This window comes from Lytechinus pictus, chromosome 3 (assembly GCF_037042905.1).
Source record: "Lytechinus pictus isolate F3 Inbred chromosome 3, Lp3.0, whole genome shotgun sequence".
NCBI classification, from domain to species: domain Eukaryota; kingdom Metazoa; phylum Echinodermata; class Echinoidea; order Temnopleuroida; family Toxopneustidae; genus Lytechinus; species Lytechinus pictus.
The window spans coordinates 10,680,131-10,700,701 of NC_087247.1; the positions used below are offsets into that span (position 1 = coordinate 10,680,131).

Sequence of the window (20,571 nt, forward strand, 5' to 3'; positions counted from 1 at the left end):
TGTACTTTCTCTGGGGATCCTCAAATTGGCAAACGTGCTTCAAAATGGCTGATTTTGTGGACAACTCTCCATTTGTTTTGTACACAAATTTTCAGATTTTCCTCATTTTCTTTCAAATTGCATCTTGCCTCCTTCTGAGCGCAACATATGTAATGGGAAAATCTAATTCACACCACACATGTCAACGTCAGGAGGAGATTATGTGAAATATGTAAAATTAAGGGGGAAAGGGGTTTTTGGTTTCCTTCAAGGGTTAATAAACTATTAGGCAGGTACAACAACACAATGTACAGATAAAGGGTGAATGAATGATAAATAGGGGTCTTTGGATCTGGAGTCAAAAGGGACTATGAATTGCATTTTCTAAACATTAAAATGGGGGCGGGAGTACAGTCATGTAAAGGTAATAGGGGTAGTAAAGTTTGAAGCAAACAGCGATGGAATAAAAGGGAATGTGCAGATTGTGTTTAAGGCCAGTATTAAGTTTTGGTAAAGATACATGTGCGTAATTTTCAAAGTTTGAGTTCTCATTGCCAGATAAAATGGATGCAGTGTTAAAAAATGAGACATAAAATCTGAGGAAAAGAAAAACAGGTAAAATTTACAACTGATAGTCTAATTTAATACAAAAATTGGGACCATAAATATTTGTTATTAGTTTGTTGGGGTGGGTACAATGGAAATGTATAATTTAAAAAAATTGGGTTCATTCGTGATGACTTTTCAGCTCTCCTTTTTCTTTTTTTTCTTTTTTTTTTTGGGGGGGGCTATAAAACCACTTCTCACGCAGGGGATGGTACCAAAATTTTAAGGTCAAAATCGTTGTACACAGCTTGGTGATGCATATTGACGAAATCTATAAGATAATTTTTTGGAAAAAGGACAAGGATGTTAGTTTCATGATACAGCCACATTCAGAGTCACAACTCGGATTTCAGATCAGTAAAAGTCTAACTTAAATCGCATGACTGAATTTTCACCAAAACTTTAGACAGGCTTTAACCATCACATAAGAGAGGACTGGCGGAGTGGCACAAAAAAAGAAATAATTTCAATGAGGTGTTTTTTACCAGACGGTGGGGGCTGCTGGACTTTACTCTGAATCCTCCTGACTGGGACTGGAGGAGGGGGGTTGCGCGGCCCACCAGGACTGGGCAGCGAAGCGGTTGAGAACGTCCACTTCAACACCTTGGTGAAGTCGTTCTTGGCCAGCTGCTCCTTGATCTTGAGCCGCTGCTGTCGCGTCTCCCGCTTCATCAGGATCCTGCTGGCGATGATGGAGCTGTTGCCGCTGTCCGCCTCGGTGAGGCCGGAGACTGTGGATGATGATGATGATAGTGGTGGTGGTGGTGGTGATGGTGACAATGATAATGATGAAGAGGATGATGAGGATAATGATGATGATGATGATAATGATGATGAGGATGATAATGATGGTGGTGGTGGTGGCAATGGTGATGATGATGATGGCGGTGATGATGATGATGATCATGATAGAAGAGAAAAGGTGGATCAAATGGAGAATATGAGTTTTATTCGAAGGAACAAGAGAACATGGACTGGATCAAATCGAAGGTAGACAAAAGTAATTATCCCCATACAATAATTTAGCAAGTGATCATAAAATCAGTCAGTCCTATTGTTAGGCATTGCTTTGGTTGGTGTTGTTGCAGGGTCCAGGTTTTTATTTTATTCATTTCAGTTTCACATGCAAGATAAAAGCTCCAAATGACCGATTCAACACAGCATAAAGTATCAAAACTTTTTCCATGTAGTACATACATGTAAAGGGGCTTTCACAATTGCTTGTGCGATCGTTTGCGATCATTTGGTCACAATATATGTTGCACAGAATCGCAACGGTTGTAAGCAGTCGCACCACCAATTGTGAAAGGGGCTTAATGGAAACAGCGTATAGCGAATAGAGATTTTGAGTTGATGCTCACCATTTGCACTGTCGGGGTCTGGAGGTTCCTCATCGAGGAAAACTTTGTACAGCCACTCAGGGTTCAAACTCGCTAGGCCAAGACTACTCCAGGTCAAGGATCCAGCTGAAAATAGAAAGCATACTTCAGATGGTGTCTCCAGTTTTGTACGTGCTCTGGGGGAGATGATACTTCAAAAATGCATAGTGCTGCACAGAAAAGGCAGGGCTGGGAGGTTGCGTAGGATTAAGGCATGAACAGGTGACTTGCATGTACACACTCATTATAGGCTACATCCTTAAACCTATTTTGTAAAGGGATTTATTCATCCTCGGTTGAACTGGCAATACTACAGTACTTTCCCCCCTTGAAGACTTTGCCCCTGGATAAAGTAATAATTTCCTATCCAACTTGGATAAATATTTCCCTGCTATACTTTTTCAAAATTTGGTATATACTGTATATATATATATATAAAATACCTTGTCTATCATATCCCATCTGATAGAGAAGCAGTCCGATAATGTGATGGTGTTTCAACTTCAAGCTAAGACTGAGTGGTGTGTGCAAGTCGCTGATGCCCTGTGGAAAACAGGAAAAAGAAAACGATTACACCATACATGTATGGTCTATAAAATATGGTCACTTTATTTAACCACTGTTTTCTTGAACAGTATGTAAACAAGCTACAAACATACATGTACATGTATAAAACAAAATCTACAAATTACAAGCATTGACTAGTATGTATCCAAATATGGAAATTGTGCAGCCATAAAGATAAAGACAACACCCCCCAAAAAAAAAATAATAATAAATAAATAAATAAATAAAAATAATGATAAATAAATAAATAAATAAAATAATAATGAAATAGGTGAATAAACAAATGAATGAATGAATGAATAAATACCAAATAAATAGATAGATAGATGGATGGATGGATGAATAGATAGATAGATGGATGGATGGACGGATGGATGAATAGATAGATAGATAAATAGATAGATAGAAAGATAAGATAAGATAAATAGATAGATAGATAGATAGATAGATAGATAGATAGATAGATAGATAGATAGATAGATAGATAGATAGATAGATAGATAGATAGATAGATAGATAGATAGATAGATAGATAGATAGATAGATAGATAGATAGATAGATAGATAGATAGATAGATAGACAGATAAATAAATAAATAAATAAGCAATAAATAAATGAATAAATATAGGCCAATGATAAAAAATAGAAATCTTACCTGTTTGAGTAATTGCTTGACCATATCTACATTGTTGTTCTCACAAGCAAAGCACATAGGTGTTTCATAACCCTCACCAGCGTTGACATCAGCACCTAACTCAACCAGAACCTCTACTCCCTATAAGAAGAAAAAGACAAATAAATAATAATAGACAGTTCTTGTATAGCACATATCACATTATGAATAACGTCTCTATGTGCTTCAGAAGGAATTGGATATTATTTACCCTGGCTGTAGCTCAAGCAGCCTTCAAGCACTCAGTTCATTTTAAGGAATAAATTCATGCCAGGTACCCATTCACCTCACCTGGGTTGAGTGCAGCACAATGTGGATAAATGGGATTTGAACCCACGACCCTCTGTTTCAGAGTCCAGAGACTAATCCACTGGGCCAAAACGCTCCAAAGACATGTATTCATAAAGGAGTACTACATCTACATGGTAATTAACCCATTAACTACCCGGTACTTGTTTTTTATATCTATTAGTATTATCATTGTTATTCATTCGCCGTCACCTGTGCCTGGGAGGTGAAAAGCGAACTGACTCACTGTGACCCGCAGGTCTCTCCTCCCGATATAACTGATTGGGGGAGTGCAGGTGGACCACTACACCGGGGTTTCCCCCTACTCTTATACGAATAGTGCAGTGGGTTCTTAACGTGCAAAGGTGGTGACTCTCCTCTAATCTTGCCTCCACTTAATGTCCTACCTGGGAAACCTCACAACCGGGAAATCGGGAGTTCAAGCCACGGCCACGTCAGACCGAAAGACATTAAAAGATGGGAGTTGCTGCTACCCTGTTTGGCGTTCAAACGATTTAAGGGATATAGCAACGTCGATCTTTCACTGCACAGTGCCTGCCGGGCCTACAATCGATTGGGCAAAATGAATATTTCTATTTCAGATTCATTTCGAACAATAAAATATGGATTTCATTTTTTTTTCAGTTTACATCCCTACAGCACATTATGTAATTGTGTAAAATCTTTTCTATCTGCTAACCTTCATGAGATTTTTCTTGCATGCCCAGAGTAGCATCTGATCTGTGAACTCCCACTTGCAGCATAGGATATACAGACACTCACAAACCAGGTTCACAAGAGCTGTGTAGATGACAAAAAAAAAATAATAAAAAATCATCTATTCGTGCCGCTGTCGCCAATTGCCACTGGCTCATACACCTCCCATATGATGTAATTTGTTATTGAAAGCTCAAAGTAGCCCCAATAGTAAGCATGCCCTGAATACATGTATGTAATTGCTCAAATAGCTGTTAGCACCAGAATCGGTAGCAGAGCGTAGTCGGGGCAACACAGAAGTGCCTTGAGCACCTAACATGGTGGATATGTGTGTAATGTAAATAACCTATATCATTAACAGTAGTTTTGTTATTATCAATTTCATCAGATATCTTTTCTGTGATTTTTCGTTAACAAAATTTGCTCTCAATAAAACAATGCAAGGATATTGATGAATTAACACAGTTGCTTAAGAAATCACTGATTAGATAATTATACAATGCTTTGTAATCATTATACAGGGCAGACAGTAAAAGTAGTGGAGGGAGAAATTTGAAATTACAAATAAAAATGTTCTCAATAAATATCTAATTTTTATTGGCAAAACAAAATAGACCCAATTCTAGTAATTAATTACCAATCACTAAAATGTAGAAGTTCAAATACATGTAGTACTTAATATACAATTGGAGGTTGCCTATACCATGTAAAAATAAAAAGCGCATGAGACAGACTAATATCTTACTATCGTCATCTTTGTAAGCCTCTAAGATATGGAAGAGCTCTTCGTGTGCATTGTAATTGACCAGAGTCTTTGTGACCTCTTGAGAGATGTCTGCTAAGAACTGCATGGCAACACAACTCTGCAAACAATAAAAAAAACATATAGATCAAACCAAGCAAATTATATCACATTTTGAAGTACAATCAACCTTGCAAAAGTTGAATCGGTTGGGACTCGAGAAGTAAGCTAAGACTTTGACATATGAGGGGTTAAAAATAGTACAATATGAGAAGATGATTTGAAAAAAAATGGTCATCACAGACAATTATTTGACTTATGCAATGTTGAGTGTATTATCATAAACGATTTATGATAATAGTCTATATTTTAAGAATTACTAAAATCTGAAGCAATGCATAGCCTATATATAGGAACTAGCCGTCTTACCTCTGCCAGAATTGAAGGAGCTTTTCTGAACTTCTTCATTGAGCTAATGATGGCCTTGGCAATCTTCTCGGCTAGCCTGTCATCACAAATAGACTTCTTCTTGTTCACAATGGTCTGTAGCAAGATGGTGCCATTCTCTTGGATAGCTATGAAATGAATTTTTTTATTTAATGCATCAGGGCAATATAGAGATATGACTCTTTTCTAAACTCATCAGCTTCCCATCCGTAAAGCATTTCCAAATGAACATAGAGGGCGCCAAAACTTTGCATGCAGTGTTGCATGCAAGGTCCATTCTTTATGAATTTAAAACAATCTATCAAAAATCATTCATATAAACAATCTCAGATCACTATTCACACTTGTATTTTGAGTATGAGATTGACCAAAAATAACATGAAAAAAAAAAAAAAACGAAATCACAGAAACTTAGATTTGTACGTACAAAGTACATGTACACAAAAAGCTGAAATTAAGATTTAAAATTAGAGAAAATAGCTGAAATCAGCTAAGAAGCTGGTCTCCCACACTGCTAGTGATTGGTGTTCGAGGCCTTCCCTCGCTCCAAAACCTATTCTGAGTTTATAAAAAATATCCAGATCAAATTATTGACATCTAAACACCGAGTGAAATTAATTGTCCCCGTACCAGCTGCATTTTAAGTTTGGTGCAATGCTGAAGTGCCCTTACAAAAGTTTGATCAGTTTCATTTTGATCCCATTTCACATGTATTGCATAGTAACTCAATTATGGTATTAATTAATAATAATTATAATAATAATAATCCGCTTTTGTATAGCGCTTAATACATCGGAAAGACGTGGCTAAGCGCTTTACAGATATATTATTACCCCAGTCATTGGATTCAATCAGTCATTCCCGCATTCTGGGGAGTATTCCAGTCAGTCGCCGTGTAAGGCGCACACAGTACTGGACAAGCTACAATGACTTCCACAACCTACCGGGTACCCATTTAGCACCTGGGTTGAGAGTGGCAGTGTGGATTAACGTCTTGCCAAAGGACGCCAGACCGCGGTTGGATTCGAACGCACGACCCTCTGTTTACAAGGCAAGAGTCAGAATTGTACAACGCCTACTTAGCTTGTTGTACGCAAGCGATTGGGAGACTGAATGTCAAACATTTGTACCGTTGCAAACAAGAGGTACCATCCAAAATGTACCGTTGCACGGCTTTAGGAGATGACGTCACAATACGATTTAATTCATTGCGCTCAGTAATAATTAAGGTGCAATACGCGTATAAGCCTGCTGGATAAATGCACAATGCTGCCCAAGGTCATGTGCACTTGTGGGATTTTGCTTTTCGCTTTCAATATTTTTGCTCCCTTTACATAGATTACTGCAAGGAAAAACTTGTTTTTCATATTTTCGCTAAACCCTGAGGCATTGTACAACACAAATAGCGAATATTCTTATTCGTGCTAACGCCTCGATGAATAGAGCATCTTCCTTTCACCTCATGCGAAATCTCGCACCATCGCACTCATGCCTATTCGCTACTTGTATACTACTAGACCACGCCTCCTCCACATTAAAACCTATAGGTCAACACGAAACTTACCTTCAATTTGACTGTACTTCTCCATCACTTCAACAGTGAGCGAGAGAATCCCAGCATCAACAAGAATGTCAATCATTCCCTCTGAAAGTTGGGCAGAAAATTAACACATGGGGTTAGTTTATGGTAGGAGCAATGTAGGAATACTGGAGAACAGTGCCAATTACAACTTTTAACACTGTTTGAGGGAGCCCCAACATAATGTGAGCACTGCAAGCTGTATGATTTTGGTATGCACATCATTTAAGAATATTGTACTTTTCTATGACATGTGAAAACTGTCTTTCTGACAAAAAGTAATATGAGACTTATGCTCAATGCTAGAGTTAAGGGCCCGAATTCACAAAGGTGGTTTTAAAACCCATCGGTTGAACCCATTGTTTATGCAGATATCCTGCATAAATTACGCTCATTTACTGTGTACATGTATATTAAAAACTGTCCAATGTTGATGCACGCTTTTGTCACACTGCCCGAAATTGACGCCTGTTGCCGTGGTTAAGTACGCTATTTTATTCATGAGTCCACTGTTTGAAGAGTGGACTCATTAATTCAAACAGTGGACTCATGAATAAAATAGCATGGATAAAAGCGGGCATTAACATTGGACATTTTTTAATAGACGGAGTATATAAGCGTAATTTATACAGGAAATCTGTATAAACAATTGGTTCAACCGATGGTTTAAAAAAAAACCTTTGTGAATTCAGGCCAAGTAGTTTGGGTGACAAATGTAGAGTACACCTATTTTTTATTTTTACTACGATTTGATTTGTTGTGGGTTTTTTTTTTTAGGTTGGTTAGCCCACCTGCATGCTTCCACACATCCATATAAAGTGTCTCAGAAAAATGTTATTTTATTATTATCATTACCATTTACGCATTAGTCAATCCAAACTCACAGGAAATCATTCTTAAACCAAGTTTTCATACTCTCATTTCAATTTTATGCTCCAAAAGATTTACCTGCTGAAGAGAGGACTACCATTGTTTCTAGGAAGAGTTCCTGGATGTTAGGGTCGTCTTGGTATTGTTCCATTCCTTCTAGGATGACCTCATGGATGCCTTCGACCATACACTGATGCTTCACAACATCTGCAAATTAAGGCGAAACGATAATAATAAAATTATACTTGAATATATTCTATAAAATATTGTAATTAAATTTTTCATTATTTACATTGTAATTACATTGTAATTCATGAATTTGTCAATTGACCTCATCAGTACATGTATGTATGTATGTACTTCTGGTCAATATTTAGCTGTGCACTCCAATATATGAATAAATAGTGCGTAACATCTACACTTTATCAGATATCTCTAAACACTATAAAAATGAGCGTCGAGTAGATTTACTCCAGTAATCCCAGGAGAGTCAAGTACTTTCAACATAGATCCATAAAGTCATAGATAGATCCATGAAGTCCAATTTGTGAACGAAGTCCATAAAACCCAGAAGGAAATCCAGAAGGTACGAAGCCGTACCCTGGGAATAATTTGCTTAGCAACGTACGTACGCGCATTGTGTTCAGCTTAGCAACGTGTATGTGCAGTGCTACTTACATGTACATCAGTCAGAGATACGAAAACGTGATTACGCGCGTATGCCGCTAATTCACTTAACGTGTACGGGGCATGTCCATGGGTTCAGTGTGCCCAGGGATCTTGCAGTGCTGGCTCATTTACTTCAGCGTGCTATAGTCGACTATAGCATGAGCGTGCAATAGTCGACTATAGCACGGCTAGCATATCTTAGCGTGCTATAGCTGATTCCTCTGAATTGTCATGTGACACGCTTTCATCCAATCAGCTGTCAAGGATCTATCCATGTGTTGTATAACATGCCATATTGCATGGGCTGATGAATAATAATCATAAGATCATAATAACTATATCCGATGGAATTTCTCCATTGGGATACCAGAAATGTTATTTCAATTTAGTACTGACCCATATCAGCAAGACATGTGATGGTGTTGACGATGTCCAGGAGCACGTCTGCATTGTCCGAGCATCCCCTAATAGCATCAAAGAGTAAGGTATGTATTCCTGCTTCAGTCACAGCCTGTTTGTTCTCTACGTGAATGGAATCGTCTCGGTCCTCGCTGGGTGCAGAATTTTAACAAATTTCAATGTCATCATTGATGATTACTTTATATGTTAAACACGTAGAGTAAGTTTTGGTCAATATTGTGGGAACTGCACTTGTACAAGGCCTCTTGGCTTTATTCGTGCAGTTCCCAGTGTCATTTTCATTTTTACCTGTGCTTGTGTTATGCATAGTTTAAGGGAAAATGAAATAAATGCAAATCGAATTGAATTGAAATAAATGTCATAGAACTTATTCTTAATAGAAAAAAGGATATTTTACAATCAACGTTAAGTTTACACATACAGGGCTTTCATCATTATCATTATCATCACTATCATTTTTCATGACTTCTTTAATATGTCAACATGCCTGGTTTTAAAACTCCCATATGTCATGGCTTACATGTACTTGAACTATTCCTTAGAACTTTTCTTAGATTGACATTTATCATTAGGATGATCAAAGGCAAGGCTCCACACTAAAATTTTTTCTTGGTGGCCCAATCGGTCCACCAAAATCGTCCATTTCATATATTGGGTGGCCCGCAAAGCAAATTTAGTGGCCCTGGACAAAAGAAAATATTACAATTTATCAAAACTGTGGTAGCCCAACCGAGCCACCAAGTGTTTTCTTTTACAGAATGTTGGTGGCCAAACTCTGTTTGGTTGCCCGGGCCACTGCTAATGTCGAGCCCTGTTAAAGGTATATCAAACTTACACAATAAGACATAGTCCTCGGATGGCTCTGCTGGCAGCAGCTTGACATTCATGGCTCCGAGAATACGTCAGCATTCCTGACTTAATATCAATCAGAACTCCCTTCTCAACCAGACTCCTTTGCATGGTATCTGATAAGATAAATTATAACAATATATCATCTAATATCAGGTGTCTGATGTACATATGTAAATATTTATTTTGAAAATACATTGTGAAATATTAAAATGGGAATGGAGAATGGAAGGTGTGGCTTTTATCAAGGTTGCCCAGAGCTATCCTCCTTTTTAAAAACTTTGGTGAGGCCCCGAGCATAGAAAGCCGGTGCCGTAACCACTACACCATAGAGACAAGTTAGTGGCTTGGGCGAACCAATCCAACCGACCAACAGACAGGGTTGGGCTCAATTACATTCCAAATACATTCCTAATAAAATTCCAGAGATGATCCAGCTACTTACCAGCTTCTAATTAATATTAAAAAAAACCTGCTTAAGCCAGCAAAAGACAAGATTATAATCAACTTGACAATAACTTTTCATTGGAATTAGAAATGTATTTGGAATGTAATTGAGCCCAACCCCGCCAAGTGATAAACAGATTTTTGACCCCACCAATCAAATTTCCTTTGTCGGGTGCAGATGAGTTTTGAACAATGACAAGCTGCCAAGCCTCAGCTGGATCAAAGCATGTGCTTGGATACAGGACATGTACAGAAGAAATTATACTAAAGTGAGAACTCGAATGTACAACAGCTTTGGCAGCTCCTTCCTAAAAAATATGTGGTGAAATAAAAGGGAATGGACAGTAACAATGAGGTGTGGGGTTGCATTTATCCCTCTTATTATGTCCCATCCAAGTAAAAGTAAATATATTACCCGAGTTTTCAGCAAGTGCTTGGATGGCATCACAGGCCATCTCAAAGATGATTTTACTGTTCTTGGAATGAAGTCTAAGACTCATCAGTACTGCGCTATCTACAGCCATACTTGCACTGAAAGAAAATCCACACAAAAAAAGAATTACATAATACAGAACTACATGTATCAATCTGTAGTGCCATTCCCCCCAAAAAAAATAAATCATGATATCTAACTAACATAATACTCAAGTAGTGCAGAATGCCTCTGTGCCTCTAATAATATATGCTAAATTTTCTGATATTTTTCAAGCCAATCAGGCACATGTACAGGTTTTAAGTTTAGTAATATATATATTACATTTATTCTGTTTAGTTTTAATTATGGGAAGCACCCTTGTAGGGCCTACAGGTTGCTTTATCCTCTATTGTCTTTCCCGATAATTTTTTTTTCTTGCTTGTCTAAATAAAATCAATTAAATTCAAATACATGATAATAAAAATTAAGTTTTCTTCGTTATTTCAACTATAAAATATGACAGTTCATGTATAGATTAGAAGAAAAATCAGCAGAAAAAAATTTGTCAGGATTCGGTCAAGATACGACATCCTTGCATAAGAAAGGGATGGCTCGTTAGCATTTTTTTTTAATGATCTTTGCAATGTTTCTTCCACTAAATCTCTAAATGAGAGTAGATAAAGATTCCAAAATGATGGTTCTGAAATGAAGGGGGAAAAGGTCATTCAGATTACCAGTGTATGAATCAATTTTGCCTCATTCTTTAAGTAATCTCTTGCATGAATTCAACAACAGAACTATCACACTCACCTTTCTTCTGTGATCATTTCGACAAGCATGCCGGGTCTATAACTGACCAGAGTTGTCAATGCCCTCAGAGCATTTTCCTACAAAAATTAATGAACAATAAGAAAAAAAAGGGTAAATGCTAACATGGAAACAAAGAACATTTGAATGTAATGTGATATGTTTTTTACTCAAATAATACATGTAGTTGGACTTTTATCAATATCATCTTCCCAATACAATCATCACTATCACCATCATTATCATCATCATCATCACCATCACCACCATCATCATCATCACCACCATCATCATCACCATCATCATCATCACCATCACCACCATCATCATCATCATCACCATCACCACCATCATCATCATCATCACCATTATCATCATCATACCCACCACAATCATCATCATCATCATCACCATTATCACCATCATCATCATTATCATCATCATCATCATCATCAATCATCATCATCATCATCATCATCATCATCATCATCATCACCATTATCACCACCACCATCATCATCAATCATCACCATTATCACCATCAATTTCACAATTGTTATCAACTCACCAGGCAAGGTGGTGAATCCTGATGTTTAGTCAGCGCCATAAAAGTTTCATTCATCCAGTTATCATTCAGCATCCTATCTAACCACTTTGGGGCTGTGAAGATGGCCTCCGCTGTTCAAGAGATGAAAAAAGAGAATCAATAATAGCTTAAAGGCAAATGAAACATTTGGAACAAGATAACTCAGGGTTCCCAGCTTTTCAAAAAAACAAAATTCCCTGATATTTCCCTGATTTTTCCCTGATGAAGTTTAAAAATCCCCTGATAATTATTTAAACCCATTCCCAGTTTTGCATGTTTTCTAAGTTGTTTCAGTGAATTACATGTATTTTCAGTATAAAAATATAATGTAACACTAATTAGTACCACCATAACAAGTCATTCAATGGATTTGGTTTTGATATGCAACAAAATATAACAGAGTGTGACTGACTACACCGTGCTTTCGGCTTTTGGTTTGATCAAAATTCCCTGATTTTGTCCCTCATTTGAGGCATTTCCCCCTGATTTGAGGTATTTTTTATCGAATTCCCTGATTTTTCCATGACTGGAAAAAAGTAAAATAATTTTCCATGATTTCCCTGATGGGCTGGGAACCCTGTAGCTTGTGCGAAAATATAAAAATCAAAGAAACATATCAACAAAAGTGTGAGAAAAATTGAATAAATAATAAGAAAGCTATGAGCATTTGAAGTTCAGATCATTACATTTATTTTAATGTACAGTAGATCCTCTCATTAGCAATGTGACAAAGATGTGTGATGTCACATGTGAACAACTTTCTCATTTACTTTTGTATATATTTCCACATAAACTACCTCTTTTATCACATTTTTTCAGTAGATCATGTATTCTTTTTATAGGAGGGCTTGTAATCCAGATTTTCTGAGAATAAATTATGGAAAAAAAGATTGTATCAATATAACAAAGAGCAAAAAGTAGGAATTTTGGGAGTGTTTTATAGTCCATCAGAGGGAAAGTTGTTCACATGTGTCATCACACACCTTTGTCGCATTGCCAATGGGAGGATCTCCATAGCATTAGTGATTGCAATATTCAAATGCTCGTAACTTTCTCATTATTCTTTGATTTTTCTGTTTCCGCACAAGCCTATTTGTTCCAAAGGTTTCATTCCCCTCTAAAAACAGACTAACACAATGAAACCACAAAGCAAGTCTAGATAGGAAAGCAGGCGGATTCCAAAGACCAGTCAGGACCCCTGTAACATAAAGGCTTGCGATAAATTGCAAATATAGAACAATCACTCTTATTGGTTCCTGGTGTTATAAACAAAATGCGCATGCAACAGTTATCCAATCCGAATGGAAGTTTATGATAGCATTGTTTCGAGAAAACAGGATTGTGATCAGATTTTCATCCATCACTTCTTCATCATGACTGCATCCTTACCTAGTCTGTCCATGACACTAAGGCATATCGTCAGGTACCGGGCGTTCTCCGAGAACCTTCGTAAGGCATCAATGAGGAGATCCGAGACATCGTTCAGCACAAAGAGCTGCTGGCTGTCCTCTGTTGGTTGAAAAAGGTCAAAGGTGAAAGGTATACATAATGACTTCATGTAAGAACCTCTTAGTGGCAGCTATGGTATCCTTAACACAACATTTTCTGCAAATTCAACACCCTTGCCCTATGGCCCATTGCACAAAAGTTACCATAATGGTATTGGTAACTTGCATGGAATCCTTCATTTTGATTGGCTGTTGATCATGGTTACCATGGTAGTTACCATTGGACGGCAAAGTTACCATAAACTTTTATGCAATAGGGCCCCCGTTTGATACTCACTGATTACATAATACCCTACTTGTTTGAGCCATATATATCTCAATGAAAGGACAACAAGCTGTCTGTACTCCTACAGTGTATTAGGAAACGTTAATGGCTGCTATGGTATCCTTAACATAACATTTTCTGCAGAATAATTAACCTTTGGTTCTCACCAGGTATACCACCAATTTACACAACCCACACTATCAATCATGTCTATATTTATTTTCTCTGCTTTAAATTAATTAGTTGTTTATCTTCCTTTTAATGTTCTATCAATTATTATTATTACAGACCAATTCTGGGTACATGTAGCTTGGTCGGGGAGGGAGACCCTCGGGTCACAGTTATCAAGTTAGCTTTTCCCATACCCAGGCAGCTAAGCTACATGTACCCATCTACGGCTCTGCTTTTATTCATATTTTGTTGAAATTTTATTGTTTATTGTAATTGCCGAATTGATAATAAATAAATAAATAAATAATACTCTACCTGTTTGAGCTAAAGCCTCAATGAGGGCACAGCAAGCCGTCTGCACTCCTACGGCATCTGGGAACCTCTTAATGGCCGCTATGATATCCTTATGGGTCTCTTGGAGTAGGACATCATAGCACTCCTCTATGAAGAAGACAAAAAGGGACTTAAGTGAGATAATCACGTAATGATGCTGATAGTGACTGTTGGTAAATGAGATAATGATGATAGCAGTCATAATTTATGCAATGATGACGTGATATTTATCATCATTATCATTTTATTCTGGATTTCAACAAGGGCAATTTACAAGATAATGCACACAGATAGAATTAACAGAGGGTATTTCAAATACATGTCAAGACAGGCGCGTACGCAGGGGGAGGGGGTTACAGGGGTTCAAACCCCCCCTCAGATTTTTTTTGAAACCGTGAAAACCCTTTTTTTTCTTCTTTTTTTTTGCTTGTCAAAATTTTCATTCAACCAGAAACCCCCCCTTTCAAAAATCCTGCGTACACTACTGTTCCAAGATGAATAACGACGGTGATGAATGACGACGATGATGATGATGATGATGATGATGATGATCAACATGTAGGATACATAATCTTTCCAACAACCAACCAGAAATACATGGCCATTTTTAGTTGTAAAAATGAAAATGGCCATTGGATCTTTATTAAACAAAAAAAGAAAGAATGGTTGGAACCATAATGTATCCATTTTGCTTTCTGGCAAATATTGTGGTATGTACACAAATGTGACGGTGATAATGATGATGAGAGTTTGAGTGCGCTGTTTAGTAGCTAGCACCATTTTCTATTGCTCGGACCGACACGATGATGGTGGTGATATTGATGGTAATAATTATTTAATGGTGGGGGCGATGATGATAATGGTGATGGTGATGATGATGATGATGATGATGATGATGATGGGGGGATGATGACGACGATGATGATGATGATGGTGATGATTATGGAGATAATGATGATGATGATGGCGACGACAATGATGATTAGGATGATGATGATAATGGAGACGGTGATAACAATGATAAGCCACCTGTCTGCACAACATTTAAAAATTACATAATATACATATTATATATTATTATAATAATATTATACCCTGTATAATGGGCAGGGAAAATAAATACAGGAATTATGATTTCAAAAACACATCACATACATTTTTTTGTAATACCTGAAAAATTTCAATCATTTCATCCCATGGGCAAATAATAGCCTACATACATGTAGAAACCCAGGAACGCGATGAGTAGTTTTATGTACATGTAGGTCTTTAAACTGGTTCTGTTCAAAATGGCTACTGCATATTGGCTTTAAATCTTTATATGTGAAAAATACATGTAATAATAAAATTCTAGAACAATCCAATTCGTCCTCACCAGGGATGGCTAGTATAGCAAGGAGCCAGAATGCCTCCTCCAGTACTACATGGTTTTCGCAATGGAAATGGACGGCTGCCGTTATCAATCTATGCTTGCCCTTGTCAACAAACTCAACCTGACGATCAAATTCTAAGAAAGAAAAATTAAAAATAAATAAGTATTAATCACATATTAAATTCTATTCTGAATTGAAAGGAGTTGATAGAATATGTTTATCATTAATAACAAGGTTACAATGTAACATGATAAATAACAATACATGTACATATCTTCACATGTAGAAATTGACAATTGGACTCTATACACCAATTCATCGTACAACCTTATATACATGTACCTTGTTTCACAATTAAAAAAAAAATCTAAATAAATAGATTTTACATTATCTCATCTAATCAACAAACATATGATGGTAATAAAACCATCCCCAATGTGAGATAATTATTCTCAATTCATGAAGGAATACACAAGGTAACGTCTATGCTGCATATGATCTCAAGGGCACAGTTCATAAAGACTATTAACAATTATGTTATCTTTGACATTATAGTAAAACATCATAGGTTGATTCTGATTGGCTGCTGAGACCTGTTACCAAGGTAGTTACCATGATGGCAAAGTCACCATCACTGCAAGTCCTTTATGAAACGGGACCCCTGGTTTCTTCCTTTAATATTGGTTATGAGATCATAATACGGTTTAACGAACAAGTGACATATGACAAGATCTAAAGACAGCACGCCTCGACGAGTCCAGGGTTGCAATACGTCATACCTCTAGGGGAATGAGCTTGATCTACATGTACATGTAATATACAGTATGTAGCATTGAGAGAGAGTACGGAACCAGGTTTTCTCAAGAAATGGAATTATGTGATGTACTGAGAGACAGTGACAAAATTACTGAGAAAGAGAGAGAAACAGACAGACAGAGATAGAGATAGAGAGAAACAAATACTCACACGTGAGGAGAGAAAGCAAGAGGAGCAGGTAAGAGACAGAAAGAATGAGGGCAAAGGAATGAAAGAAAGAGACAGGAGTGGAATATTGGTAACGGTGGGAAAATGGGGTGACACAACAATTGCTCCAGCGACAATTGCTCTGGGCTTTGTTTCGTCTAAGATATAGGGTTAGGATTGCAATAGGGTTTTATGTTAGGTTTAGGATACTAGTAGGGTATAGTGTGTAATAGATCAAGGGTTGCAGTTGGTAATTCCGTTAGTGTGTGGAATTTACAGTTGAGCAATTGTCGCCGGAGCAAATGTCATGGAACCAAAAATAGACCCCAGATAAAGTTCTGAACAAAGTGGGATAAAAAAAAGAGGAAATTCACCACACTGCATGCACAGACAGGACGTGTTCATGCAATTTGTATTTTATACTTTAAAAGTACATGAAATGTGAATTGGTCATTCAAGATGTATAGTCTCAGAAGGGGTCTGTAATAGGTACATTACATGTGCTGCACAATTGTCTTTAATACACACATAAAGTGTACCTTTAGATAAAATAACTAGAAAATATATTCTGACTATGAGTATTAACATAAAATTGGGGCGGGGGGGAATTTGGATGGATACTGGAATCCCTTTGGTTCTTTGCAACAAGTTTGTGAAACAAACATTATGAGAAAGTGGCAAATTTGGTATCATTCTATTGGATATAAATAAAAATAAATGCACATGCACAAATTGTATGGTTTAGGACAGAAGCTGATGCTATTCAAAATGGCTTCGGCATGATTATTTCAATACTACAACGGTCCCGTCTTATAAAGATTTGTTATGATAATAAATGCACAATTTCTCTACTAGTTTTACTATCAGCCAATCAGATTGAAGGATTTCAGTAGCATATTACAAATGTGTTATTACAATAAGTTTTATGAATCTGCCCCCCCTGACGAGCCACAACCCATGCAAAGGAAGTATCCCTGCCCCCCCTGACGAGCTTGAAATACCTTTTTTGCCCCCCCCCCCCTGACAAGCTTTGAAGACCTTTATTGCCCCCCCCCCCTGAAGAGCCTGAAGACCTTTTTTTTTTTTTTTTTTTTTTTTTTTTGCTTGTCAAATTTTTTGGCGGACGGTTTTGCCCCCCCTGTGGAAAATCCTAGGTACGCCACTGATTGCGACGACAGAAACAAGGTCGCTCAAAAACAATTTTCTCCAAACACACTCCCACATTGCTCCAAAGTCCAAGGTCAGTTAAAAACTTCTTGACATTTCCTAATCCCTAATAACAATTCACAGGACAATTACTGTTGAAAATGACACTTGAAAATCTATAAATACTGCAATTACATGTACATGTACTTTGACTGATTTGTCGGCAATGAAAAGTTTGATGCCAAAATTAGACCAAGAAGGAAATTGGGCACAAAAATGTTTTTATTGGAACGGAACTAGTCCTTCATGAAATATTTTATTTCATTTTCATTTTATTCTTAATCAGCATTACAAAGCATAATGAACATCTTAAGTGTTATGCAATAATTCACACAGATGATATATAAGTTTCTCTCCAAGGAGTGAACAGTTAAAAGGTAAGAGGGCAAGATAAAAATAAAGAATATATGGATATTGTAGAAGATATGATAGTTCTGAAACATTGTCATTTAACTCTGATAGTGAAAATGAGACTTGATCAGGGAGGATGAGAAGGATAGCCTTCAACAAGTGCACCTAAAAATGAAATTATAGCTTATATTTTTATGATCTATTTCAATTGTCATGATCAAAACTATTACAAAGTCTTTGAAAGTTTAATAATACAATACATACACACCGTGCCATCTACATGTATCATAATGACAGTGTACTACTTAAAGCCAATAAGTAACAAAGTAGACAGGAAAATAGCACAATTTCTATAATCATGTTTTCTTTTCAACTATTTTATTGTGACATCACTACAAGGTCTTCCTTTTGCATAAAAGTGCATGCAAACCATTCAATTAACGAATGCAGCTACAAGTATTAAATCACTCACCCCCAAATTAATACAAAAGAGAAATTTACAGGCCCAAATAGATTTACAATGAGAATGTCAAACTGTGGTTAAATATAACAATAAAACTCCATGCTGTGATCTGACACCACTTTTACACTCTCTTGTAAAGGCTGAATGATATAGGACCAAAATGTAATTCTTCTTATCCTCTAAAACTTTAATTTTGACTATCAGAGTTAAATGCAAGTGTTTTATAGCAATTACATCTACAATAATATCCAGAATAATTCATTTTTTTATCTTACCGTCTTAAGCCTCATAAACTTTTCACTCCCTGGGAGAAAGTTTCTATGTGTCTACATTATTGCATAATTGCATAACACTGTAAGATTTTGATTATGTACCTACAGTAAAATCACTTTACATGTATCATCAGGTTCAATTAGGCTTGCACACATACAATGCAAACACTTCTCCACTCCATGGTAAGAACTGTATCATCAAAGCATTAATTATGGCAGAACACTGAAGACATTTATTTTGTTCCCTCAATCACTTTAATACAGTGATATATCAATATGATTGGGTTCAATCAAGCTTGAACACACACACAATGCATGCACATTCACCACTCCCTGGGATAAGCTTACCATCTATAACCAATAACACTAAAGGCACTGATAATGAACCTCAGTATAACACATCATAAGGTCCAATCAGGCTTGCACACACACCCACACACACACAATGCAAACACATTCACCACTCCATGGGATAAGCTTACCATCTATAACCAATAACACTGAAGGCACTGATAATGAACCTCAGTATAACACATCATAAGGTCCAATCAGGCTTGCACACACACCCACACACACACAATGCAAACACATTCACCACTCCCTGGGATGAGCTTATATAACCAATAACACTGAAGGCACTGATAAGGCCAATGAAACTCGATGTTGAGTTTCCCGTCCCATTTTTTCCAGCTCATAATGAGTAACCGATTTCATTATTCATTATTTTCCAGAAGATGAAAGTTTGACCTTTTGTAACCTTTTAACGCACTTTTATTTGTTAATTTGGACATTTTCTGCAATACACTCAATAAATATGTAATATCTCAACATATACACTGTTTATAAATTGTATCTTTATTTGAGTTATGTTTGAAATGGAGTGGATTGTATTTCTGTTTCATAATTGTAGATCCAAGGTGGCTTGGTAGTGGTAGGGGATACGTCACATATTAACACATAACACCGATTCATTTTTGCATTCTCATCTACATGAGTTTTCCTTCGCGAGGATCGCCCTAAAAATGTCACAAAAAGTTTCCGTCTGACCAATGTTAAGGTGATCGTGTATGGCAACAGGGTGTTGCCATTTTGATGATTTTGAATAGTCACTGACAAGAACATCGTCAAATATTAAAAATCCAAGGCCCTTGGCCTTGTCCGTGTCCTTGCTCGGCGATCAGATCATATTGAGATTCTGCCTGCACCGTACACGTACTGTACATGTACGTACATGCGTACTATCGCTGTTGCATGCGTGATTTGTTCAAAACACTGGCCACATAAATCTTCGTGCATACTTGCTGGAGCGCGGGCGCATTGTTGCATGGCCATGGCTGGGTTGATTCTACAAGTTTGACTATGGTTGAGCATGCAGCGTCATTCCATTCACAAGAAAAAAGAAAGAAAGAAAAGATTTACAGGTATTTACAAGATATACAAGTAATTGTGTGACTGAAAATCTTATATAATTAAATGTTTTATATTAGTTTTGAATCTAGATCTATGTCAAAATAGTAAAATAATGAATTATTTTCAGAATTTGATTTTCAACCGTGGGCCAAATTTAATAACGCGGGCGGGCGACGGGAAACTCAACATCGAGTTTCAGCGGCCTAAAGAACCTC

The 20,571-nt window shown here is 37.0% G+C and overlaps 1 protein-coding gene across 8 annotated transcripts in view; it reads right to left on the bottom strand.

Moving 5' to 3' along the window:
* Positions 1–20,571, bottom strand: part of LOC129257844 (leucine-rich repeat serine/threonine-protein kinase 2-like) — a 126,747-nt gene that overhangs the window by 88,123 nt on the left and 18,053 nt on the right. For all 8 annotated transcript variants that reach the window (XM_064096353.1, XM_064096361.1, XM_064096360.1 and 5 more), the window contains exons 7-23: positions 15,694–15,825; positions 14,301–14,426; positions 13,431–13,550; positions 12,024–12,133; positions 11,459–11,535; positions 10,649–10,764; positions 9,773–9,902; positions 8,914–9,068; positions 7,927–8,055; positions 6,964–7,044; positions 5,382–5,527; positions 4,956–5,073; positions 4,194–4,294; positions 3,188–3,307; positions 2,408–2,507; positions 1,947–2,051; positions 1,071–1,316 (exon numbers count right to left, since the gene is read on the bottom strand). In XM_064096353.1, coding sequence (XP_063952423.1) covers positions 1,071–1,316; positions 1,947–2,051; positions 2,408–2,507; positions 3,188–3,307; positions 4,194–4,294; positions 4,956–5,073; positions 5,382–5,527; positions 6,964–7,044; positions 7,927–8,055; positions 8,914–9,068; positions 9,773–9,902; positions 10,649–10,764; positions 11,459–11,535; positions 12,024–12,133; positions 13,431–13,550; positions 14,301–14,426; positions 15,694–15,825 — 2,112 coding nt within the window. The remainder of the gene's footprint in view (positions 1–1,070; positions 1,317–1,946; positions 2,052–2,407; positions 2,508–3,187; positions 3,308–4,193; positions 4,295–4,955; positions 5,074–5,381; positions 5,528–6,963; positions 7,045–7,926; positions 8,056–8,913; positions 9,069–9,772; positions 9,903–10,648; positions 10,765–11,458; positions 11,536–12,023; positions 12,134–13,430; positions 13,551–14,300; positions 14,427–15,693; positions 15,826–20,571) is intronic.